This window comes from Giraffa tippelskirchi, chromosome 4 (genome assembly GCF_054371585.1).
Source record: "Giraffa tippelskirchi isolate mGirTip1 chromosome 4, T2T-mGirTip1v1.2.pri, whole genome shotgun sequence".
Lineage (NCBI taxonomy): Eukaryota > Metazoa > Chordata > Mammalia > Artiodactyla > Giraffidae > Giraffa > Giraffa tippelskirchi.
This window is the reverse complement of record NC_137278.1, coordinates 34458956-34486067: the sequence shown is the minus strand read 5'-3', so window position 1 is coordinate 34486067 and position 27112 is coordinate 34458956. Positions and strand designations below refer to the sequence as shown.

Sequence of the window (27112 nt, the reverse complement as noted above, 5' to 3'; positions counted from 1 at the left end):
AAGAAAATGGCAGCCCACTCCAGTATCCTTGCCTGGAAAATCCCATGGACAGAGAAGCCTGGTAGGCTACTGTCCATGGGGTCACAAAGAGTCAGACACGACTGAGTGACTTCACTTCTTCATGTGTGTGTATATATATATATAAAATATATACATGTATCAATGTACCCAAAGTGATCTCACTACATAGATCCCATTTCTGACCCTCATAAGGGGTTAAAAAATCCCAAACCTAGAGCCTCACATCTACTTTCATCTAATACACTCATCCATACCCAGAATTTATTTTTACAAATTAATCTCAAATATTGCCACCTGAGAAAATCTGACTCAGACCACTGAACGGGGCCTGACGCATGACCACATGCACCCTTGTGACCATCACGCAGCCTCGGTCTGCAGGAGCACAGCCCAGCCAGGTGGGACTGGTTCAAGGAGCCACCACTGGCTTCTGAAAATTCTTGGTTTCTTCACTTTGATACAAATTCTAGATTATCCAAAAAGCCTTGAAAGCATGTGCCTATTAATGCTAGTGGAACAAGATCCTTTTTTAAAAAACCTTCACACCACAAGCCCAAACCTGTGGCTGTGTTCCCCTGCATACACCACAAGACAAGCACTGGGTAAAGATGAATATTTATTCACTTTACAAAGAGAATGGTATTAAATTGCCATAAACAGCTCCATTTATAGACAAATATAACTATACATTACACCAGTAGCTGACTCTAACTTTCCCAAAATGCTTGTATGGCTCCAGCTCTACTAGTTGAGCATGGAAATCTGCCACCGAAGTGAGAAGTCCCTCAGAGATAATGGTTTTATGTTTTACATATTCACAGGTGGGAAAAATAAACCCATCTCCCCAGCCCTTTCTTAGAGTTGAGCTTCCATCTGCATGTTCCCTAGAGAGCACTGAGCAAATTACTGGCTCATTCTTAAAAAAAAAAAAAAGTTACCGATAATTTGAAAAGGCTTTTGTAGCACACAAAATACTTCTTTATACATACATAAAAAATCTTGAGTCAGATTTATTTTAAGGTAAACATACCCTAACACTGCCAAGAGTGGGTAATGAAAAGGAACACATTAAATTACGGAATTATAAAAATATTTTCTTTGGAAAAAAATTCCAACAAGGTTATCATTAATATCTAAAACCAAAGAGAAAAAAATAAACAATTGTTCTTTGATCCATTAGTAGTTTAAATAAAAATGAAAACCTCTTCAAAAGCAGCTGTAACTGAATCTTTTAAAAAGTTGCAGATAATGAGCACTTCTAAATCTATACACTGATGATTCTTTACAGGCAACCTGCAGTCAAGAAAAATCCTTAATATGGCTACTTCTTTAGTTTTTAATCATCATGATTTTTGTGTATTTTAAAAAAATATTTCACGTGACAGCTCAAAAAATAAGTGGTTGTTTTGGGGAAGCACTCCAAATATTCAATCTGATTCAAATCAGATTACCACAGTTGAGAAGCTAGGAAAACTGGTGATTTTATTATTATTTTTTAATCACAATCATTTTTACTCCAGTTTTTAGTTTATCCCTTCATGTTTTATGAAAATGTACCAAATTAAAATTTTCTCACTAGTGCTGCTTCGTATCAGGATGTGATGAAAGATACCAACCTGAGATAGGAGCTGACTCCTTCATTAAAGTCCAGTTCTTGAACCCCTACGTGGGAAATGTCTTTTCACTTATGTCAATTCTTGGCATAACCAATCATACTAGGATATTATATTATAAAAATATACCATATATTGGACACTCATGTCAGTACATTGCAGAAAATGTGTCTATTTACTGTGTAAAGTTTATTAACATCTGAATGAAACTCTTATTTACACAGTTAGGTCTGGGGTGCTCAGGACAGCAAAGTGGCATAGGAACCACCATTAAGAATTTGGAAATGTGCAGCGGTCCTTGGCATCTGTCAGAGACAACCCTCCCCAGGAGAACTCGGCAGCAGTGGGTAAGGTGAGCCAGTTTACATAGTTCGTTTGGCTTGTTCTTTTCTGTTCATTCTTCTTCACTTTCATTTTCAGGATCTAAATCAGAATCTCCATTTAATTCCTTTTCACTTGCCACATCTCTGTCCTCACCATTTTCTTCATCTTTTTCTTCATCATCCCCTTCTTCCTCTTCATCAACATCCTCATCTTTTTCACTTGCTTTCTCATCCTCATCTTCATCCCAATTATCCTGGTGGAAATAGTAAGCAAAGAAAGCATGATTGAAGGCCTCGTTCTTACGAAGTACAAGGATATAAGGCATATTTATGTACCAGGAAACAAATTACTCACATCAGAATCCTTATCTGCTATTTCATCATCAGATTCCTCTTCAGAAGATTCTGTAAGGAGAGGGAAACCTAGTTTTAACTTTGTGATCAGAGCAAAGGGCAGAGTACTGAAAGCTAATAAACAGAATCAGACTCCTAAATTTACATTTAGAAATGTATTTAGCTGTCCTCCATCTAAGAAGGATTATGTTGTACTTCTAAAAGGAGCACAATGTTATGCCAATTGTATCTCAACAAAAGGGGGGAGGAGAGGTGGGATCACAACAAGTGTAACTAATTCAGGTATGTTTTTATGTTCTTCAGTTATGTTTTATAGCTTTCTCTATAAAGGTTTTGTTTCATTTTTTAAAGGTATTTCTAGATAGTTTTGGATGCTGCTGTGAAAGGGATCTTTTTTTTCTGAATGGGCATTATGGACATATATTACTGGGACATAATAATGCTACCAATTTCTTTTTTGCTAGATATTGGTATCCAGTAAGCTTGCCTATTTGCATATCTTAATAACAGTGCAACTGCAGATTCTGCTGTATTTTCTATGTGGAGAAGAATAACAACTGCAAGGTCCAATGTTCTAGAATTCATTTCTTTTATAAAGTACAAGGCAGAATATCCAGAAGTAATAAAAGGTACACTATTGTCTTGTTCCTGACTTTATGGGAATGCTTCTAAACTTTATGTCTGATGCAGATTAAGGAAACTCTCTTACTTAAAATCCTAGGTTGCTTAATATATAGTGCTCATGGTGATCTGTTAATGGAGTAACTATAGTATTAAGGTTTCTTGACGCTAAATCATGTTATAACCTTTAAATACACTCTTCTTGGCAACGAAACATGATTTTACTTCTATAATTAATCTGCTACTTAGGATATCTGAAGATGACCTAAAATGCTATTTTGGCTACATTTTTCTGGTTCTGATTCATAAAATGCCTGAATTGTTCATATATGACAAAAATGACTTGTTCCTTAAAAGACTGATAAAAGTCATTTATAAAAACCTGTGTCTGGTACCTTGTGAGGAAAGACTTTGATTAAGTAAATTTAAAACAATTAGTTCAAGGTTTCTATTTCTAAGTCAATTTTGGTCATTGAAGCTTCCAAGAAATTACCTATACCATCCAGGTTTTCTGTATCTGCATGGTTGTTCATGGTGTTCTTCTATTTAAATCTCTTCCACACCCAATGCCCTTTTTTGTTACTACATTTGTGCCCTCTCTTTTATTTGATCACATTTTTGCTGGTTTCACCAAGGGCTTGTCCATTTTATCAGGGAAGGTGTGCCAAAGCATGATCTTACTCACAAGTCACAGAGCTGAGTCAATGTGAAAATGAATTGTTTAGCCTATACCCTAAGTCTTTACCTTCTTCATACACCAACTTTGCCTTCTGAGCAGGACAAGTCGTTTCCTTTGTTTTCTCTGACGCTGTAACCTGAAAGATAATCAAGTGCTATTGTGAAGTGGAATGTAAATTTATCTCAAGTATCACACAACCTTCCCCAACAGTAAACTCACCCTCAGCCACTATAATGGATGACCTTAACATGATGTAGTTCAAATACAGGGCAAAAGGCAAGTGCATCAAATACAAGAAAGAATTACTCTGTGTATGCTGAAAATGCTTCTAAGGTAAGATTTCTTTCTGTGGCCAAAAGCTGTAGCAATACCCTGTGACTCTTGTTCACAGCACCACAACCATTCTAACTATATTAACAATTGAAACTTTGATGGTGACGAGTTAAAGTTGACACAGGTACCACAAAGCTTACCTACTGTCAAGTACATAACACTGCTTAGTTAAAAATTAGATCTTCATCTATCAATTTTTGTTTTAACTGAAATAGGGCACTTTCAACATTCAGGCAAACACTCCTTATTCCTCTCTCCATTACTATCACATTCAAATGTTTAGCACAAAACAATCTGATCTACTCACTTGTGTGATTAGAAGGATGAGCTTTCCATGAAGGTGGGAGAGCTTCTGAAAAGTTTTTACTCTGCTTTCCATTAACTGGTACAGTGTCCCCAGCTGGGGTACCAGGTCAGGCAACTACAGAAAAATGACAATAAAAAAGATACTTTGACACTATCAGAACAAAACATAGATAACAAATATGTAAATCATGCTCACATATGCCTGCATATTCAGCCCCAAGCAAATGCTTGCACTTCTAGCAGCAGTGGCAGCCTATCATATAGCGTAGCAAAACCTCAAATTTTCAGAGGCTAAGTGTACTAACAGCAAAAAAAATTATACATTTTTAAAAAAAGAATGATACCAGGTCAGGAGAAACTGAAAGACAAGACAAACTGCAGGGTGGGACCTCTTTGTGTTGATCATATTATTTTTGAGAACATCAATATAAAGGAGACACGAAACAAAAAATACCCTCCACCACATATTTCTTAAAAAGGACTTCACTCTGAAACTTCGTCTCTGATGGTATCACAGGATCTACCTCTACCATTAGGTCCCAGTAGCTAGAGGAAGCTTTTCAGAGCTTCCAGAGACCCACAAGACCGAGTGACAGACTACAAAGCTGACTTTAGAGTATTTCAAACATACTTCCTGTTAATGAATCCTCTGCCTTATGCTTCAGAAATTAAAGCAGAAAATTATTTTATTCGTCCCTCCAGAACTGTAGAAATAGGGACCCCACTCTTTGCCCTTTAACTAGCCTTTACTTGCCCTCCTATCTCTGACACTAGAGTAAATAAGAGTATTTCATTCAAATGTTAAATTTTAAACAGTAAAAATGAGTGTGTGTACATTACTAAAGCCCCCATGCCTAGCAGTCTTTGACTTAAGAGAAGGTGCTTAAAGATACCTGATAAGGAAGAAATTAAGGAAAGGTAGAAGAAAAGCACTGTTCTCTGAGGAAAGAGAACTATTTTGGGCTGCAGAGTCTACCCTATACTGTACTTCCACAATCTATTTTGTCCTGACCTAAGTTATACAACTACCATTCTGGTAGTTATAACTTAAGGGTTGAATCCAGAAGAGATTCACTTCAAGTCCTCCTAAGGCTCTTTTCACCTCTAAGCAATTCAACAAGGTCACCAAGTAAGTGCTGTACTATGCTTGTGGTGATCTCTCCATTCCCATCACCAAGCCACTCAACCACCACCCCTCAATCTCCCAAGGCTTCTGTAAGCTACGAAAACCAATATGCATTCTCACTGTTTGCTGTCTCTTCCCCCATTTTAACTCCCTGACAGAGATCACCACAGACATACAGAGAACAAACTGCCAAACTCAAAACAAGTTATCCAGTAGTCTTTCCTATCTCAAACTACTGAAGGAAAAGGAGCCTGTGAACAAGGGACAGTGATTAGGCAAGAATCGAGTGAAACTGTGTTAAGAAAGGAAGAGCAATTTAAAGAGCAATTAAAAATTTTCAACTCTCCATTAAAATCTTTGAAGAAAACCTACTGAAAGATGCTAGATAATAAAATAAAAGGAGGAAAAGGCCAACTGCATGATTTTATTTCTAGTTTAATATAACTGAATTAATGATGTGGTAATAACACAATTTGTATTATGAGATATAGAACTATTTTTTTTTTCTGGTGCTGCTTTAAGATTTTACACTCCCTCCCTTACATCTGTATAGGTAATAAGGAGCTGACAGTAGCCACAGCGAAACGTCACGTATTAAATATTTATATAATTTTTATCACAAACTACCCATTTAGCCTCCTGAGGCAATGTACAACAGACATGTTAACATGGGGGATATAAAGTTACTAAGCTTTTTAGCAGGAGGTGCAGAGATACATATGATGTAAAGATAATTTTGCTAAACAGGTTGTATAAATAGAAAAACATCTGAAGGCTCCTATGTAACTTTTCTCCTTTCTGCATTTTTCAAGCTTATCTACAGAATATATATTATTTCTAAAATCTGGGTCAACAAAAGACCAGTTTATAAAAGGTAACAACAATGACAATATGATATTGCACCTGGGGAAAAAAACAAAATCTTTAAAAGAAGCGGCTGACAGTAAAAGGGTAGATGGTTTTTGTTAAGCCATCAGTTTATAATCCTTATCAAATCCAAACTATTCAACAACTCCAACTGAACAGACTTACTGTGGATAAGTAGGATGCATGGACTGTTAACACACATTTTAGCCACTGAACCATTAAAATAGCACTGAAAAAAAAAACAAACACAACAAATCAACTAACATTCACAAATCCAAAAGTAAATACAACAGAGTTATAAAGATCTAGAAAACGACTCCAATAATAAACCACTATTGAATATGACAGTCCTTTCATTCTTTCACTGGGTCTATTTGAGGTCTGTGTAATGTATGAATCTCTTAGGGAAGGAAGGGGGTAGTAAGATGGACTAGGTAACAGGACAAAAACCCCTTCCTCTAAAAATAATTCAATCCCAGATATAAAACTAATGTTTTACTTCATAATTAGCTGATACCAAGGCAGTAAACTGGGCTCAGTTATGCTCATGTATGTGAGCCCAGCTATCATTATAAGGTACAAAACAGCAAAAGATTTCCAAACCAGCATTAAGACAAACATAGGCCAAAAATGTAAGTCAGGCCCTAATTAATGACCTCTTCAACTTTCCTCTGTGAGTTCCAAAGTCTAATGGAGTCTATCAAGAAAAGCAACTAAGAAAAGAAAAAATATATTATAGACACTGATGACGCCATAGTACAAGCTTAAAATCTTTGAGATATCAACACCCCCTGCGTGTGTGCTAAGCTGTTTCAGTCGTGTCTGACTCTTTGGACCCTATGGACTGTAGCCCGCCAGGCTCCTTTGTCCATGAGATTCTCTAGGCAACAACACTGGAGTGGGTTGCCATGCCCTCCTCCAGGGGATCTTCCCGACCCAGGGATCAAACCTGTATCTCTTACATCTACCTGCACTGGCAGGCAGGTTCTTTACCACTGGCACCACCTGGGGAAGCCCATCAACACCCTATCTAAATAGTTAATCATCAAATTAACAAAAGATGACTCACAAAATTTAGTTATATAAAATTTTTTCCTTATAGTGTCTTTTAGCAACGATAGAGGTTGAGCAAGTTCTACAAATAGCCAGTTTTACACATCATGATTAGGCCTAAATCATTAAATAAGATTAATCCACTAAATGACCTGATAATAAAGTTGTTTTCTGAAAGAAAGGAAAAAAACTGTAACACAATCTTGGAAGTAAGAATCATTCAATTTAAAATAGGTGCAGAGATCAGTATTTCACACTTAAAAGAGTGTTATTAGAATTTGGGGCTACCTACTATGTAGTAACACACTGTCAGACATTGCTGTTATTAAACAATCACATTTAAAATATTTATAATATCAAAGCAATTTAGGTTGCCTAAACGTCTTACCTATTAGGATGTCCTTGTAATCTCTTTGTAAGCTGAGGAAAAGAAAAACAGTATTAGTCACAGTACTTCAGAGCCAGCCAATCTCCATCAATTCACACGAAAACACATGCATAGAACCAAAGGAAAAGAATGGCTGTATTAGGAAATCATTATTCTTGTTCCCTAACTCTTAAATGTTTGACCAATTTAACATCATCTAGGAATACATTCCTAAAACAACAGTAATTATCTGATAAAAATCTAGGCTAGGATTTATGAATGAATGTCCAAAATAGACACAAAGACAGAAAATAGATTAGTGGTTGCCAGAAACTGGGGGGTAAGGACAAATGCAGAGGGACTAATAGATACAGGCTTTCTTTTTGGTGCAGCAGCTGCACAGTCTGTAATATACTATACCACACTGTACACTTTAAAGGTATGTATATTATATCTCAATCTTTAAAATATATAGAAAAAAACCTAGTTTAGGAAACTTTTGGCTGAGGAGATCTAGTGGTCATCTCTCATCTACTCTAAGTACTCTGCTCGCTTACATACTGCAAACCCACGTCTGGACTTTCATCTTCGAGTCATAGCATTAGACCTTAGAATGAAAAGTGTACTGAGTTACCTCTTGCAACAACGGAATAACAGCATGCAGGGGCATCCTTAATACAGTTCTCTTTATTAAGTTTAAATTCCTAGTTTGAAGTACTTTCTGTGAGGGGAAAAAAAATATAAATAAGCATACTCAGAAATTAAGGACACTACAGGAAATATTGTCAGTAAAAATGATCTTAAAAACCACACAATGAAGAACCAACTGAATTTTGGCAAATAAAGGTTGGGATTAAATGAAGAATGTTGCACTATTTCTTATGGCTATCAGACAAGTAGAGTCGGCAAGTTATCAGGACATTTACTCCTTGGACTCTTTATCTTCTATCTTTCCCTTCAACCCACCTCCCTTAGGCAACTACTGAACCATATACTGGTTTGCATTTTCTAGAATTTTTATATAAATGAGACCAAGCTGTATGTACTTTTTTGCCTGGCTTCTTTCTCATAGGCTAAGTTTGAGATTCATCCACGTTGTTGATGAAGCAATACACATTCCTCACACTGCTAGATAATAATTTGTTTATCCCTTCACATGTTGAGGGTTCATTCCAGCTTGGGGCTGGTAGAAATAAGGTTGCCCTGACCATTCCTGTACAAGTCTTTGTATGAACACTGGTTCTTGTAGTAAACACCTAAGGATAGAATGGCACATTCTTGGGGTAGATGTGTCCTTAAGCAACTGCCAAACTGTTTTCTAAAGTAGGCGTACTATTTTACTTCCCACCAGCAAGACATGAGAGTTCCAGTTACTCTGCATCCTCCCCAACAGATGGTACTCTTTTTTAAATTTTAATAAATCTATAACGGGCATGTAGTTGTCATCTCACTGTGGCTTTAATTTGCATTTATGATGATTAATGATGTGTAATACCTTTATATGCACTCACTGGCTATTGGAATATCTGTGAAATATCTGTTCATACCTTTACCAATTGGTTTTTACTTGAGTCTCACAAATGAGTTAAAAGAGTTCTATAAATTCAGGATTTAAGTTCTTTGTCTGATATTTAAGTCGCTTTTTTTTTTTGCCAGCCTATGACTTGCCTTTTCATTATCTTAACAGTGCCATTTCAAGAAAGAAGCTTTAATTTTTTATTAAATCCAAGGGATCAATATTTCCCTAAGTGTGGACTTTGTTGGAATATAGTTTTAAAGAAAGAGAAAAAATAAAGGTTTACACAACAATCAGCGAGAGGTAAATATTAACTGGATATGTGATAATTTTAAGGAATCACCATTTACTTTTTTTAGGTGTGATAATAGACTGTGGTTATGTTTTTAAAAGGAATTGCTATTGTCAGAGTTGAACAGGGGTATATATGTGGTTGAAATAAGTAATAGGTCTGAAATTTGATCCACTATAACCTGGGGAGGGGTGTGGCAAACAGATAATAACAGATAGGTTGGTTAGTGTTGATAATTTTTGAAACTGAGTGATGGGTTCATTGTGGCCCACTGTACTATTACGAGATGTTTCTTAAAAAAAAAAAAGATAACTGATTCACTTGACTAAGGAAGTTTTCAAAGCACAATTAAGTAAGCTATGATGGCAAATAAGCTATATTTTTAAAAACACTATCAACTGTTTTCTGTAGCTTATTTTTCACCAAATCCTCACCGAGGTTTCTATACCATGTTAAACTAAAATTGACCTCCCCAGATATATACACTCACAAACTATTTTGAAAGTAATCTTAGGTTTTCATATATGCCTGGTTTCCTCCCTCATTTTACAAAATCACTTTAAACATAAGATATTCCCATTTAGATCAAAATATAAAGCAGAGAAAGATTATTCATGGGTTGCCTATTCAAGTCACGCCTATACTAAGTGGCACTAGGAGTCACTAATAACAAATGCACTTAGCAAATGTAAACCTGCTTTAATCTACTCAGGTAGTGCTTAAGTCCATTTTTTTTACACTTAAAGTTTCTCTACAGACCACTTTCAAATTCTGGAATTTAAGAGGACTGAATTAAGCAACATACAAGCAGTCACCAACTTACAAACACAAAAATAGCAAATGCCTCCCTTTTATATACCCCCAACCCTCTTCAATTTTTCCCTCAAACCTCCTATCCATTGCCAAGGTTCCACCTCACTGCCCCCTCTCACGGCCAGGGGGAAATAAGTTTCTGGAATCCAGAGTAAAAACTCAGGAACGCATTTTCCTACAGAAAAAAATATAAATTGTGATCTAGAATGCTGAGTATTATAATTCAGCTACACAACGTTTATAAAGGCTTTTGTGAACTAAAGCCTAAGAACCCAGTAACAAGTCACAACAATATTTCTATGAGAAAATGCATTCCAGGTTCAAAATAACTCAATTCAATCCCTTTGTAGGTTGGTGACTGTCTGTATAGTGCCACCAAGAGACAGACATTTGACTAAACTCACAAAACATTAAATTCAAGATAGTATATGACTATTCACTCTGTAAATGTTCTGTCAATTGCCTTCTAAGAAAAAATTAACCATCTCATTTCCTTTAAAAACTGCTATAATACTTACATTTAGAATTTCAAAATCATTACTTTCTAAGCCCTGTGTGAGGAGAACTGGAAAACTATTTGTCTGTGGAAGGTCGTCCTTTTCTTTTTTTGTAGCTATATTCAGGGCTTCCAGGCGTTCTTCAATGCTAACCTACAGAACATAAATGACCAGTTAATGTTGCACCAGACAAGACCTAAACCAGTTTGGTCAAATTACTTTGTGTTTATGTCTCAGGAGACAAAAAGCTCTAAATGATTCACACCTCAACACTGAAAAACACAAACATGCTCTTTTTCATTCCAATAGAATCTCATCACCATAAAGCCAATGTTGCAGACAAGTGTAATATCTACAGTCCAAGTTTGCAGATTTTAGGGGGGAAAGAAAAAATCTGAAAAATCACAATTTGAGAATGTAATTCATAAAAATCCCTCTATAAGAAGATTCAAAAAAGATAAGGATCTGGCATCTGATTACTGCTACTGCTGCTGCTGCTGCTAAGTTGCTTCAGTCGTGTCCGACTCTGGGTGACCCATAGACAGCAGCCCACCAGGCTCCTCCGTCCTTGGGATTCTCCAGGCAAGAACACTGGAGTGGGTTGCCATTTCTTTCTCCAATGCATGAAAGTGAAAAGTGAAAGTGAAGTCGCTCAGTCGTGTCCAACTCGTCGCAACCCCATGGACTGCAGCCCACCAGGCTCCTCCGTCCACGGGATTTTCCAGGCAAGAGTACTGGAGTGGGTTGCCATTGCCTTCTCCGATCTGATTACTAGAGCCTAAGAAAAAACCTATAATTTTCCCCTTCTATAATTTTCTATAAAAGCTTCCCCTTCTATAACTTTCTCTTGCCATCAACCTCAAGTCTCTTGCTAACAAATATTATCAAAAGAGCACAAAGACAGGTTCCCCACAAAGTTTATAAGATGTCTTCCTATTTTTATTTGCTACAAAAACTCACTTGTACTTAACCAATCCCTTCTGAAAGCAAATCTAGCAACTATGTTCTGCCAGCCTCTTGGTAAATGAATCAAAATACAAATGTTCTATTACTACCAAAACAAACAAATATGCTTTGCTAAAGCCTCCTGCCTGGGATATGTTTTATGAAAAACAATTTTTAAAAGGTACGATGAAATTAAAGGGCTGGATCCAGGCCAAGCTAGAGTTGGCCATTATTTTTACATACAGATACCATGTTATTGAGGAATAACTTTTATGAATAAAGCAAGATATTTAAAATCAGGTAAAGAAACATAACATCTTTCTCTAACAATAAAACAGTTAAAATTTTAGATTATTTAGATAAGAGTGACAAGTGAATGGAAGAGAAAAAAAGAGGACCTTTCATTGACAAGTACAGTAACTAACCATAAGAGGTTTTTAAAAGTTGCAAAAAAATGAAATTTATAAGTGCTTTAAAAGATTATAACAATGATGACTTTTAAAGACTAACTAGCACTAACCAGCCAGGAATGCTCAGACAGCCAAGAGACAAGGCATCACTGGTACTCAGCAACATGCGAAACCCAATGAAAATCATCACAGCAAGTCCTGGTTTAAACTACAATTACCTTATACAGCTAAAAATTAACAAATGGCCAGAAGAGCACCCTATTTAGTTAACAGAGTTTTGTCCTCTCCATTTTCTGAAGTCTTCAGCTTTGACTCCATCCAATACATTTGTTAGATTTTCCCAAGTCATCTTAAATTTCAAACTCGAAAATGGTCAGAAGGATTGTTATTACCTCCTTTTCCCCCAATTTCCTCTTGCTCTCTACTTCCTTGGTCTGTGGAGGAGCAGGCTTGATAGCTGCGTGATGACCAGGTATCCCGGGCACCAGAACTTTTGCTTCAGAATTCATCACTGGTGTCCTCACCTGTTACACAGGAATAGAAGGCATGTGACAAAGGAAATCATGTCTTTAGTCCTTGTAAGATTTATCGCTAGTGAGAAAACTAACAGATTTTAAAAGGTTTTTCTACTGAAAAACTTAATATAACTATCTCAATAGGATATGAACTAAAGATACATTTTAATTGAATATGGGCATTTAAGTACAATCTGAACATTCATGGTTTTAAAGCTTTCAACACTGGGTAAGTAAGAAAGAATCACGAAAAACAAAATCTACCGATTACTAATGATACACTGACTTAAAAACGTTAATAGTGAAGCTGTACATTTTACAACTACCTTCAATAATTGATCTTTGCCAGAAATGCTCAGACAGCCAAGAGAAAGGTGTCATCTCTGAAACTCAGCCAGAAGCGAAACCATATGGATGTCATCATAGCATATCTTGGTCATAAGACTGCCAAACACATGTCTACATGTAGATGCCACATTATATTCAACATAGAGCATCACAATAATGCTCTTATATATGGTATTTAATTCCAGCCCCATCACGGATTCAGGTTTTATTCCACCCTGAAATACAACAATCCTCTCAACAAGGTTATGCTGCTTTTTAAGTACAGAAACTGATAAAAATAATTTATCGACAAATCTGATATTTACTCAGTGAACTGCATTGGGGGGATAGAGGAGGAAGAAATTAAATAAATCCAAGGTTTTCAACTTCTAGTCACCTATGCACTCATTCATTCAACACATTAGGAACACAGAAATGAATAAAGTTTTACAATCTTGATATCGAAAACCTAATCCCACAAAGTTAAGACAAGATCACAAATAAAGATAATATTTAAAGTCTAAACATAATATTACATAACGATTCAATTCAAATATCTTTTTTCTTAACTTCTAATGTACAATGCACTCACCTTTGTTATAGCTGTTTCTACTTTTGGTGCCCAGCAGTTTGAAATATCTCTTATTAAGCACATATGAGGTTCTTTGGAATTCAAAGCCTGGGGACAGGATTTTCAAGGGGGACAGAAGGTGGAAGAGGGGGGAAAGTGTTAAAACAGAGTAATTGGGAGTAAGAATAAAGTGAAAAAGAAATGCCTACTTGTGCATATTTATAAAAATACAAAAAGGTATAGAAGGCTTCCAGAAAAAACTCCTGGTCACTCAGACTGATCACCATTCAGACTGGGGTCATTTGAGGAAAATGGACAAACTCTGAAGATAGCAGACATAATGTTTACTTCCCTCAGTTATGAACTGCTCAAAGTTTCCACATGTGCAGCTTCAAAAGATTGAGATTTAAAATTTTAACAGATTTTAAAGAAAATATTATCAGCTCATTGCCCTTGTAAAGAATAATCTGCTAAAACAGACTGGTCCTACCCTAAAATTTCCTACTGCTATCCTTCCACAGGCTAGTCAAAGACAAGCACTGGCTCGAAGGTGAATTTCTATGTTCTGATACAGTAATAAACAGGAGGTTTATGCAGCAAAACCCCTATGTATCTATAAGGCTTTAAAGTTATAGGTTATTTTCTATATCCACATAATCAATCAATATCTGAAAGACACAAAGCAAACAGGTAACAGGCTGCATCTGGAGAGTGGGATTATTAAAGGAGTCACATATAGTAAGAAGACTTATGTTCACAGCTTAACACTTCTCTCCCCTTTTTATTGTATCATATCCATGTATTATGTTTTTTAAAAGTAAGTAAATAGTTTTAAATCGAATCAACAACAGATTGCCTGAGCAAGAAATATTCTCTCACAGCCTCATCTACTGGATATGCTCATAATTATACACCAAAAGTCCTCAAGAAACTTCTGTAATCAAAAAATTAAAATCATTGCCCCGCCTATCACATTTCCACTTGGAATATTCAATGTGCGATATTACCACGAAATCTTATTTATCTTTTGGGTAACTGGGCAACATTCACCCATACCTGTGGCTACTAAGCACTTGAAATGTGACTAGCCCAAAGTGAGATGTGCTTACAAGTGAATAATATATGCCAGACTTCAAAGACATAATACCAAATAAAAGAAGGAGAGTAAAACATCTCAAATAATATTTTATATTGACTTGGTGTTAAAATGCTATTTTGGATATATTGAGTTAAGTAAAATTACATAGGTGACCCTTGAACAATGCAGAGCCTAGGGGCGCCGACCTTCCATGCAATTGAAAATTCATCACATAACTTATAATGTATCCATAGTTCTGCAACTGTGGATTCAACCACCTTGGATGGTGTAGTAGTATAGTACTTAGTACTGAAAAAATTCATGTATAACTGGACCCACACAGTTCAAATCTGTGTTAAGGATCAACTATAGAACCAGAGTTCTCACAAGTTAAAATAAACCACCCACTGAAAGGTCCCTCAGCTAAAGGGAAATATATGACATCTTCTTAAGTATTCCAATAAGCAGAGCAATGTATCCTTTCACAATCATCATCTACCAGAGATGTATTGATGTTATACTGCTTTACTTCAGGAGCATCTACGTACCACTCGCTCAATGGTGGGCTGAAACCAATTGCCATATACAAGCAACAATGACATTTTGTCTGAGCAGAAACCAGCTGCTAAAATAGGGATAGGTTTTGGTGTTGATTTCTTGCCTTTCCCAGGTGTTGCTATCTGAATTGTACAGTTGGAAGTCAAAGGCTTTTTGCAGTACCTAGAAATGGAAAAACAATTAGATAAGAAAATGTGAAAATAGGACTTCCCTGGTGACGCAGTGGATAAGAATCTGCCTGCCAATACAGGGAACACGGGTCCAATCCCTGATTCGGGAAGATCCCACATGCCAAGGAGCAACTAAGCCCATGAGCCACAACTACTGAGCCTGTGCTCTAGAGCCTGGGAGCCAAAACTGTTGAAGCCTGGACACTACAGAGCCCATGCTCTGCAACAAGAGAAGCCACTGCCAATGAGAAGCCCTATTTTAGCAGCTGTATCTCAGCCACACACATTCACACCACAGACATCTTATCACCAGTAAGTACACATCTTCCATAAATAATCCCAATTCTAAGCACCCTACTAGCTCTCCAACTCTCTCTTCCTAGTTTCCCAAATCCACAACCATCTCCAGCCAGGATTTTTGGCCTCTGCTTTGGCCTTTGCCCTCTATGGCCTATTCTCTTCGCAATGTCTTAAAATTTAGGTCAAATCCCATCAATTACCAGTTTAAAATCCTTTAATGGTAGGCTACTGCCCAAGGAGAAATGCCCCAGTCCTCACTGTGGCCCTCTTATTAAAGTCCATGTACACATATGACTAGGTGAACAAAGGCCTCGAGGGCTACACACCAAAAGGTGAACAGCTACCTCTAGGGAGTGGAACTCAATAGAGCTCCAGAGACTTGGGTTTTATAATCGTCTGTGTTCTGAATGTTTTAAAATAAATGTACACTGCTTTCATACTTCCTATTGTAAAAGGAAGGGTAGTGGTGGTGGTAGTTTAGTCACTAAGTCGTGTCTGACTTGCAACACCGTGGAGTATAGCCTGCCAGGCTTCTCTGTCTATGGGATTTTCTAGGCAAGAGTACTGGAGTGGGTTTCCATTTCCTTCGCCAGGGGATCTTCCTGACCCAGGAATCGAACCCGGGCCTCCTGCATTGCAGGCAGATTCCTTACCGACTGAGCTACGAGGGAAGCCACTGACTAACAATAAAATGTTGAAACCATTTTAAAGTTTAACATCATTATGCACATGACTGAGTCTCAGACCATGTTCACAGCATATGGCAAAAGTTGGCAAACTTTCTATAAACAGTCAGATAGTAAATGTTTTTGCTTTGGTGGGGGCCACATATGGTCTCTACTGGATGCAGCCTGCAGGCCATAATTTACTGATCCCTGTTCTATGACTACTATACATAACATCAGCAACATTCTTCTCTGTCCACCAGAACACAAGCATTCACTGACCCATCACTGTGTGACAAGGGCAACACTATCAAAGTTAGAAATTAAAGCTTCACCAAAGCTCAGAACAAAGTTTTCCTACTAAGCCAATTTCTTTTAAAATTTATGTTAGAACTATCAAAATTTACTAAATATGCAGCATAAAAAGCCACCCTCTTTAACCACAAATATAAAGAAATAGACCACAACTCCAAAACTCAAGTTTTCATGGGAATGTATGTATTCATGCAGACAAAGAATTAAAGCTTTCAGAATGACCTAACTGAAAAGTAACAAAGCAAAGAATGCTGAGGTGGGAGTATAAATAAACAGTAACAAGTCAGGGAAAGAAAATAAATTTCTAACTTGAGAACTTTTTTACTTACCCATTTAATATGTGTTCAAAAAGATGAACTTGACCATCTCTGCAAACAACAGCTAACTTGACGGGCTAAAACAAAAATGAAAGATTACTCTAATAGGGAATATACCTCAGTCTACTCTAATAATTACTAATTACTTATGAAAATCAGACTACCCTCTCCACCCTTCAAATAATAACCAGAAATAAATCAGAATGGTAAAAGTGGACAACTTCTGAATTTAAAAATAATCACTGCCATCAAAAGAACAATTCAAGTAGAAGTTGTCAAGCTTATAAACGGAAGTTTAGACTATGAAGACAGCACAGTCAATGACCTCGCAGCCTGGAGGTTTAGAGGCACTAAGTCCCTACCAAGTGCACCGGCTGACAACAGGGAACGGGCAGGCCCACAGATGTGGGTCACTGAAAGCGCCACCGTGCCCTGTCCTTTCCCCTTATAAGCACTCAACACAGAATCCAATGGTTACTTCAAACAGTCTAAGATTTTTGTTTTACTTCATTCTCTCTTTCCTGAACCATCACATCGTCAAAATCCTGATTTTAAAAAGAGTATTTGTGAAGTCCAAAAACAAAGTCTCAAACAAACCGAGCCACTTACCTCCTCTTTGTTTTCTGACAAAGTCAAGTCAATATAGACAGGTTCATCTGTAACTGTAAAAGACATCACTGCATTCTTCTCTTTGTTTTCTGACCGGACCTGCCTAGATAATAAAACCAAGGTTTAGATGGCAAGACACTGGGAGGGGAAAAAAGGGGGCCTAACAGCATTTTCATCTTTTGAAAGCTAAATAAGGTAATTAAAAGATAAAAATAAGCAAAATATTTGTGTCACTACCATGTAACATGGTTGCATGGGAAAAGAGAAAGCATTAACGTGTCTGTGGCAGACTTAAACAATGAGCAACCTTCTTTTCCATTAACCTATTTGTCTATCTTGATGGCAATGCCAACTGTCTTGATCACTACAGCTTTACAAGTCTTGAAGTGAGTCCTCCAACTTCTCTTTCAAAGTCATTTTGGCTACTCTAAGTGCTCTGCAGTTCCACTTGAATTTTAAAATCACACTGCTGGTATTTTGACTGGGTTCACTCAGAATTTATAGATTAATGTGAGGAGAATTAACATCATAGTAATATTGAGAAAACAGAGTCCAGAAATAAACAGATAAATGACCTCATTATTTGTTGATTCCTTATTTGAGAATATGCCTACTTGCTAAAATTTATTTGCAGACCCCAAAACCAGTATTTGCAGTGATTTCATGGTCTGTAACAGGTACACACAGAGCAGTGAAGAATCTGAGCGGCCCAACACCCATGAGGTTAAACAAGGCGATGCTCTGCCTTTTTACTGCAGCTTTCATACTAAGGATTCTTTTCACAGCCTATTCAGTGCCACACTTTTTGCTCCTGTGCTTTTGGTTAGTGATTTCTGTTTAAAATGGCCCGCAAGAATAATGCTGAAGTGCAGCCTAGCATCCCTAAGAGTAAAAAGGCTAAGATATTCTTAAGGAGAAAGCGTTTGAATTTGATAAACCGTTATTTAACATAAGTTCATCACCTATGTATTTGTGTATTAAACCACCAGCAAACAGACACTACTGAACTAATCCAGTAGTCATTTCTTTCAACAAAATCAGAGATTTTCCTAAAAAAAATTTTTTTAAAAAGGTTTTTAAATTGCCCAGTCACAAAAATATTCAGCCTAGTGTACCTTTAAACAAGCACAGAGGAAGTTCTTTTTTTTTTTTTTTTTTTTTTATCCACAGAAGTCTTTATTATTGATTATATTTAAAAATTATTTGTGTAGTTAATTATATGCTGACTTGTAAATGAGTATTATACATGAACCCCCTTTCAGAGGCAATTCCTTGCTGTGCTATTGAACATCTAATTACATTGCAAAAAGTGTCCTTTTTTGCTATCAATAAAGAAAACAGTTAATGATACTACTGCAAGTATTAGGAAGGCTACAAAAAAAAGAAAGAAAGAACATTTCTGTCTTCAAAGTGCTTTCCATGCAGAGTTAAGCACTTGCCTGGTTTAGCTGAATGCACTCTTGGGTCAAAGAGATGCTCTTGAATTAGAAGACTAGAAGGACTCATGCAACCCTCTTGCTACTGGGACACCGTTGTGTCACTCCCTCACCAATCCTGTCTTTCCAGAATACTATTCCAGACACTTCAAAAAGGATCAGGCTGATAATGATAAATATACATAAAATGAAAAGACACAAACTGCTATGACACTACGACAGGTAATGTCTGTGCTATGTGAAAGCACCTTTAAAAAGAGCCTACTCGGCAAGAGATAAGTGTCTAAAGATTCAAAATGAATCAACAGTATTGGATAACAATATAATTCTCAACTCAGAAGCTGCCTCAAGATTAGGTGCATCTTCAGTTAATGTAACGGGAAAAAAAGGCAATGGATTTTATTTGATTAATTGCATCCACTCACAAATCGACCTAAGGTCACCAGATGTGTAGACACAATGAGATTTTTCGTTGTTGTTTATAGTCTTTAATTGAAACGATGATAAAGGAAATAGAGCTATTTAAAAACAAAACCACACAGCTGCCTTGGCCTAGATTATGAGGTGGCACCGGGTGTGGGGTTCACATTCTGGGTGGCCACCTGTGGTGCGACCTCAATGATCCGGGGCTTGTCTATGATCCTGGCTGTGCGGTTACCCTTCTCCACAATCCCAATAATCCATGCTTGGTGGCCTTCACCATACTTGGGGGACTTGATCTCTGCGCAGAATCGAGCTGCTTGCTCACGTGGTAGACAGATCAGGAGGCCACCTGACGTCTCTGGGCAGGTCCCGTGCATGAGCCCAAACATGTTTCCGCAGGCCTTGCTCACAGCTGCCATCTTGGCCAGGACGGGAAGGTTGTGAATCACAAAGGATACCTCGTTCCTCTGTTGTTTGGCCAGGTTCTGTGCGTGGCCCAGAATCCCGAAGCCCGTGATGTCAGTAGCCGCGTGGGCGTTGAACGTGTGCATGAGTCCTGCAGCTGTCCTGTTGAGCCTAGCCATGTTCATCATCGCCTCCTGGTACGCCAGCTCCACATCCTCCTGGGTGACCACTAGCTTGATTTTATTCCATTTCTCAGGAATATCCAGCCACTGGTGCACGGCCACAGCCACTTGCGTCCCCAAAGGTTTTGTCAGTACAAGCACGTCACCCGGCACTGCGTTATCTGGCATGATAAACTCGTTGGGCTGGCAGACAGTCGTAGCCACACCTCCTAAAACAATCCAGGGGTTTAGCACTGTTTGGCCGCCCGTTACAGACGTTCCTGCCTCCTCTGCTGCATCTTTAAAACCCTGTATAATTAGGGGCATCACTTTATCCCTTTCCCTGTCGGTCATTTTATTACTGACTCCAAGGAGCATCAGCATGTTGTCGCACTCCGTGACCCCCATGGCGTAGAGGTCACTGAGGACATTGGCACAGGCTATCCTGCCCATCATGTAAGGGTCATCGACGATGGGATAAATGTAATCTGTGGTTTGAACCAAGGAAAGGCCACCATGCCTCAGAGGAATGACACAGGTATCCATCCCGATGCCAAGTCTTGGCATAACTGCTCCAAGAAACTGCTCATCTTCTTGGAAGTGGTTCTCCTGTAACGACTCCAGCAATTTCTGCAGGACATCTTGGGGCACTTTGCAGCCAGTGCCCTTCAGTTCAGTGAATCTGGTTAACCGGAAACTCTTGTCCAATTCATAACTTTCCGGGTTAAAGGACTCCCGTGCAGACATGGTTCTTGGGCCCACACACCTCACGCCCGGGCTCCTCCCCTCCCTCTTCTACGCAGCTGGTTTCTTTATAGATCCACCGGTTCGCTTTGCGCCCTCCGCCTCCTCCCGCGAACGGGACTCCGCCGCTCCCACAATGCACCGGGCGCGGCCGGGCTCCCTTAAGCGTCGCCTGAATAAAAAGGCCTCTCCCGGCTGCGGCGCAGAGGGCGGGAGGGCCGCGGGCCGCGCCTGGGCGCCGCAGGGGCTCGGCCTGGCTCGGCGGGCCCCTGCCGGGAACCAGGGCCGCCGCGCTCCGCCGTGCGCCGCGCGCGAGGCCAGAGGAAGTTCTATAATGTAACGCTCTTAAAATTTTTCTCACAAAGATCTGATTTTTAGGCAGGCTCAATTTCTCATTACAAGTCAGTGTAAATCTAACATTAGATACAATAAAGCCAATCTCATATTCATCATTTATATTAACCATGTAAATGTGACCAATCCTTTCAAGGTAATGCTACCCCCCAAATCCAAAAGACTACATACCAGACATTAAGTAACCGGTCATGGACTGCTCCAGATAAGAAATAAAGACCTGTAATTCCATCAAAGGGTTGGTTCTCATTAGGAGGTCTGATAGTAGTGAACGTAAGTGATGAAACTGGTGTCGCATGTCCTGTGAAGTGCTAGAGAAAGTTAAATCTCATTTAGGAGAGGATGGATATAAAGCAATAACAAAAATCAAGAGTTCACATGTACCAAAAACAATATAGATAATACATATCTGAAATCAGAGCTCCCGACTACTAATTATTTATGCCATATTCCTCTCACTTTAAAAAATTTCATCTGAAAAAAGTGAACATTAAAGATGTCCCTTCCAACTCCCGTGACCCTGCCGCATAATCTTTTTTTGTCCCATCTTTACCCTAAAGACTCACTTCATTCTACCCATTTTAAAGGGGTGCTTGGGTGCTCAGACACAGCCAAGGAATTGTAGGTCTTCATGTTACTCTCAGTGAGTCGAAACCACAATTTTAAGGCATCATCACAGCACCAAAAGTTTAGTAACCCAAGTACACTAAATCAGAAGTCTACATCTCCACAGTTAAGTATTGTGTTAATTCTAAATCTCCTTAGTTAAATACTAAAAGTGTACCAAATCCTGGATGCAATCTAGAAATTAAAAATTACTATCATTATTACACAATTATAATTATCAACAAAGACTTAATTCAAATTCTACTCATTTCTTCCATTTATATTCATTTTTGCAATGCATGTGAAACAAACATATCTAATTTAACAGATTTGGAGGCTAAGTTTTGTCTATTAAAAATCTACTATTTCATATGCTTCAAAGTAACAAATCTTATAAAACAATATTCTCTGGTTCAGATTCCTGCCTTTCTCCATACTTGCTCCAGACCACTGTTACGCTTACGACTAATTTGATTCACTCACTCTGTAGACTTCTTTGGTCTCCAAAACCCATAGTTTGATTGTTCGACCAGCTGAAAGCAACATCTTTCCATCTGGGCTGATACACAGGGAACTGACACTACTATTATCACCTTTCCATTTGCTGTATTGAAGAGAAATAAAAACATGTCAGTAAATGGGGAGGAAACTTTACTCAGAGCAAAAATAAAAAAACAAATCAGGCCTTAAAATTGTCACTTAAGATCCTAAGCCAAGTGGCAATCCCCCGAATCTTGAGTCAAGTAACCAACCCTGGACAGATCTCCAAGGTCCTGCCTCCCCAACAGGACAGAGAATCTGGAGAGGTACCAGGGAATGGGTGAGTAAGAGCTATGAGAGTGTACAATGGGTAGCTGTGTATCCTGTGATCCATGAAGTGGATTTTATTAAAACCCAGGAAACTGGGCATGCTGGCTGGACCTCTGCAAAGCCACTATCCCCGCCAAAGATCCTGCATTCTCTGAAAAGTTGAGAATTTACTTAGCAGCACAAATGATCTCTCAACCTATGGTACAAAAAGGCTATTTATATCCCAAATGCACACAGATATGTCCCCAACTGATAGAGTAAAATAAATTAGGTATAGATGATCCCTTTCTAATATCACAAATACGATTAGCAGCAAGAGGGTCTGCAGACAGTCACACATGTTAACAAACTTTTATAAGCAACAAGGAGCTTGGCCTGGCTATTCACTTATACAATAAGAAATAACAGCAGCAATTTTCCTACCAAAAAAGGTTAATTCTAAAGTGGAAAACATATTGCTCTGCTAGTCACATTGGAACTGTCAATTAACTCATTTAGAAAAACAAAATTACGCTTTTGTCTAGGCTGCCAACATGCTATCCAGACTAAGGAAGACCCGAAACTTAGGAGCCACGTGAGCCACGGCCACAGTCGCCTCAGCAAACACCGAAAACACCCAGAAGGCCAAGGTAATGTTGGTGGCATGTACCACCACCGAATCAACTTCAAAAAACATTACCCAGGATACTCTGGGAAAGCTGGTATGAGGCAGTACACTTGAAGAGGAACCAGGGTTTCTGCCCAACTATCAATCATTATAAATTATGGACCTTGGTCAGTACACAGACACGGGTAAATGCTGCCAAGACCAAGATGGGAGCTGCTCCTATCACTGCTGTGGTGTGATTGGGTTACTACAGAGTTCTGGGGAAGGGAAAGCTCCCAAGGCAGCCTGTCATCATGGAGGCCAAACTCTTCAGCAGAAGAGCTGAGGAGAAGATTACAGGTACAGGTGCAGCTTGCGTACTGGTAGCTCGAGGTGACATGCTGGAAAATTCATTAAACTGTAACAAGTGCTTTTCAAAAAAAAAAAGGGAAAAACAAAATTAGATTCTTAAAATACACACACAATAAACTTTAGAAATTAAATCGAAACTGATGAAAAATAAAGAAATATTTATGAGAATGTTTTTATAATCCTGGGGTTAGAAAAGGCCTTCCAAAGCAATTACAAATAAGAAATCACCAAGAAAAAAAAAAAAAAAACAAATTAAACAGAACTTCTTACCACAAAATAAGTCACAAAAATTAAAAGCAAAAGCCTGGGAGAAAAAGATAGAAAAAATATATAGGCAACCAGGGCTCTGTAACAACCTAGAGGGGTGGGATGAGGAGGGAGGGAGGTTCAAGAAGGAAGGGACATATGTACACCTACAGCTGATTCATGTCGATGCTTGGCAGAAACTAACACAATTCTGTAAAGCAATTATCCTTCAATTGAAAAATAAATTTAAAATTAAAAAAAAGAATATTCAGAATACATAACTATCTCTTTATATTCAAGAAAGAACTCCTAGGGACTTCCCTGGTAGTCTAGTAGCTAAGATTTCATGTTCCTAATGTGGGGGGACTGGGTTCAATCCCTGATCAAGGAACTAGATCCCAAATACTGCAACTAAAACTGGTGTAGCCAAATAAACGTTTTTAGAAAGACAGAGAAAGAACTCCTTGACTAAAAAAAAAAAAAACTCAAAATAAAAATAGACAAACAAGGGCTTCCTTGGTGGTCCAGTGGTTAAGAATACACCTCCCAATGCAGGGACATGGGTTCAATCTCTGGTCTGGGAAGATACAGGCCTTGAAGCAATGAGTTCAAGAGCCCTATAGCCCGTGTTCCGCAACAAGAGAAGCCACCACAATGAGAAGTCTGTGCAAGGCGAACTTGTCAATAAATGTGAAAAACTCAACCTCACCAATAATCAAGGAAATGCTGCAATAATGAGCAAGAACTTTTCCTTCACCCTCGTTGGTACCAAACATTCTTGACAATTTTTCACCAAATCCCACAGCTTCAGCACTCACCTACATTCCTTATTTACTATCTGGTCACTGAATTGAGAGACTTTAAAGAAAAGACATGATCACCATCCTGACAAGCTTTCTGAATCTACTTCACCACTGAGCACTGAAAATGCCAGCACAGAGCTAACACCACCAAAGCCCGCCCCCTCCCCATTAAGAGCTTTGCAACCTAATGTGTTAACTAACCTCCCTCCATCAGCAGTACCTGGGAACTTGTGTGATTTCCCAAGCCCCAACCTAGACCCACTAAATCAGATCTGTAGACACAAGTAGCATAATGGGCACTTTAAAGATGGAAAAGCAATAGGAAATGTGACTGATTCCAGAGGAATGACCTACAATACCAACTCTGAAGGCCTTCTAACCACTCTACAGATGAACCCAGCAACTGAGCCACAAACCCACACAGGCTTTCCAATCAGCTTTTGAATGTCTCATTTTCAAAAAACAACAGGCAGTCAAGGATCTCCAATCACTTGAAGAATGTCTTTAACAAGGAAGAAATCAAAATCAAACAAAAATCAAAACACATCCTCAAGAGGGAGATAATAAGTAAAAAAAACTTAAATCCTGCACTACTTCAGAGAATTAGAAAATATTATAGGCATGCAAGAAACATGACAGAATGAAAAAGAAATATTCAAAGAACATAAAATAGTTCCCAGAAGTTAATAATTTAGTTTCAGGAACTTAAAAATTCAATACAAGATTTAGAAGGTGAAATTGAAGCAATTTCCCAGGTAACTGAAGGAAAAGACAAAAGAGTTAAAATGAGAATACAGTAAGAAACTTAAAAGGATTAGTCCAGGAGATGTAATATCTCAGTAACAGTATGTAGTATAAGAGAAAGGAGAAAGAGGGAATTAAATTATCAAATCTATAGTACAAGAAGAATGAAGAACATGAATTCCCAGGCTAAATGGTCCCTCAAGGGCCAATATAATGCACTGACTAAAAAAAAAATAAACAAAACACAGACTATTTCACTGTGTAAGAATAATTAACAATGAGAGCCAAAAAAAAATGAACCAATGCTTCAAAATCCTGAGGGAAATTATTTCCAACCCAAAGTCTGTATCTTCAAATTATTAATCAACTGTGAGGACAGAATAAAGACTGGAAGACATGCATGGTAAATGTATTGAGATTCTGCTTGTCTTCCAGGAAGCTACCAATCTGTGTGCCACCAAAAAGAAGAAATAAACCAATGAAGAGAAGAATGGGATCTAGGAAACAGAGGTTCCATCTGACAAGAGAATTTTCAAGATGATGAAAGGAAATCAGTATAAAGCAGAGAAGTCCTCCAAGAAATAAATGAAACTGGAGGGAAGCCTACAAAGATTAAATAACTGATTGATCAACTGATGTGTCTGAAAATAAATGAGATTTACACTATTGCAGGAATGAGACTGAACTAATGCAAGTATATACAAAACTAAGCAAATGAAGCAATAATACACCCCAAAATTTTGTGCCCAAAGATAATACAAACAGTACAGTCCAAGTCTCATCTATAACAGTATTTAAACAGGTATAATGTGAACAGTGAATACTGTTTAATCAAAGTGTGACATTACAATATTGGGAAAATGGGGATGGAAAAAGGTAGGGACTAAGAGCTAAATCCTCATCTTCCTAAAATGGAAAATAAAATCAATTAACTATAGCATAAGAATGCAAAGAATGAAACTGGAAACACAATATTGTATGAGAGAGCATATTGGGTGAAAGTTCAGGCTGATTCAACCTCTCTCTTAAATGCAAAACAGGGACGGACACCAACTTGCAGTGTTACAGAAACAATACTGTGTATAACATGTTGAACAGTGCCTTGAACGTTATCAGTCACTCCTGGAAGGACTGGCTTGGTGAACTCTCATCTAGACAGCATTTCAAAGTACAGTTGCATGGGCCCCACCCTGACCTAGTGGACAAGAATCTCCACAAGTGTCTCTTTACAACCATGAGTGTGGTTAATGGAACACAACTGACTGAACCTCTAGGCAGATGACTCACTCTGCACCACCAGTCCCAAATCTTCTGTAAAATTCTAACCCTCTCTCACCACCCCTTCTGCTGGGTCTAGCTTCTCTGCCTCTGAACTAGCTTATCTGCTTCTGAACTAGCTCCTTCCCATAAATTTTACACCGCCCTAGCAGATTTTCTTCCTAAAACGTTATTTGGGTTACTCTGCTCCCACAACACTGACCTTCACTATCTCCTGCTTACCAAACAATCTAAAACTCTAAAAAAGTAGTTTTAGTACAGCAGAAAAACACTGTGCCAGAATTCAAGAGAGCAGAATTAGAACTCCCCTGCCACTTATTAGTTGTAAGACCATGAGTATCATTATCTTCCTTAGGATCCTCATCTGCGTAAGTTCAACTAGATTCAACAGTCCACATTCACTAAGCATCTACTACACAGTCACTCAGAGGATTAGGTGCTTGAACTAGAAGATTGCCTGAGATTTTTATCAAAAACTTACAGCCAGACTCTTATACAGATAGTTTGGCTCATATCCTCTAACAGCCATTACTCCCCAGCATGGCCCTCCTCTTAAATTCCTCTACTCCATTCCAAGTAAATC

The 27112-nt window shown here is 38.2% G+C and overlaps 1 protein-coding gene, 3 non-coding genes and 1 pseudogene across 7 annotated transcripts in view; 1 reads left to right on the top strand and 4 right to left on the bottom strand.

Annotated features, from left to right (window-relative positions):
• Positions 1–620: 620 nt before the first annotated feature.
• WDR43 (WD repeat domain 43) overlaps positions 621–27112 on the bottom strand; it is a 38093-nt gene continuing 11601 nt past the window's right edge. Inside the window, exons 4-18 of one of the 4 annotated variants that reach the window (XM_081484289.1) lie at positions 22174–22294; positions 21256–21395; positions 17562–17664; positions 16965–17029; positions 15176–15347; positions 13571–13657; positions 12529–12660; positions 10803–10934; positions 8298–8384; positions 7685–7716; positions 6409–6472; positions 4252–4365; positions 3678–3747; positions 2313–2362; positions 621–2211 (exon numbers count right to left, since the gene is read on the bottom strand). In XM_081484289.1, the coding sequence (XP_081340415.1) occupies positions 2029–2211; positions 2313–2362; positions 3678–3747; positions 4252–4365; positions 6409–6472; positions 7685–7716; positions 8298–8384; positions 10803–10934; positions 12529–12660; positions 13571–13657; positions 15176–15347; positions 16965–17029; positions 17562–17664; positions 21256–21395; positions 22174–22294 (1552 nt within the window). In that variant the 3' untranslated portion in view covers positions 621–2028. Of the gene's footprint in view, positions 2212–2312; positions 2363–3677; positions 3748–4251; positions 4366–6408; positions 6473–7684; positions 7717–8270; positions 8385–10802; positions 10935–12528; positions 12661–13570; positions 13658–15175; positions 15348–16964; positions 17030–17561; positions 17665–19462; positions 21396–22173; positions 22295–27112 lie in introns of those variants that run through there. The other 3 variants (XM_081484288.1, XR_014051836.1, XM_081484290.1) reach the window with 3 other exon arrangements.
• On the bottom strand, positions 12256–12331 carry LOC145504099 (small nucleolar RNA SNORD53/SNORD92). The gene has a single exon (XR_014052078.1). It is a non-coding gene; the product is annotated as a small nucleolar RNA SNORD53/SNORD92 (small nucleolar RNA).
• On the bottom strand, positions 13003–13080 carry LOC145504098 (small nucleolar RNA SNORD53/SNORD92). Its single transcript, XR_014052076.1, has one exon. It is a non-coding gene; the product is annotated as a small nucleolar RNA SNORD53/SNORD92 (small nucleolar RNA).
• LOC145504100 (small nucleolar RNA SNORD53/SNORD92) lies at positions 21682–21766 on the bottom strand. The gene has a single exon (XR_014052079.1). It is a non-coding gene; the product is annotated as a small nucleolar RNA SNORD53/SNORD92 (small nucleolar RNA).
• On the top strand, positions 23034–26901 carry LOC145544486 (large ribosomal subunit protein uL15 pseudogene; annotated as a pseudogene).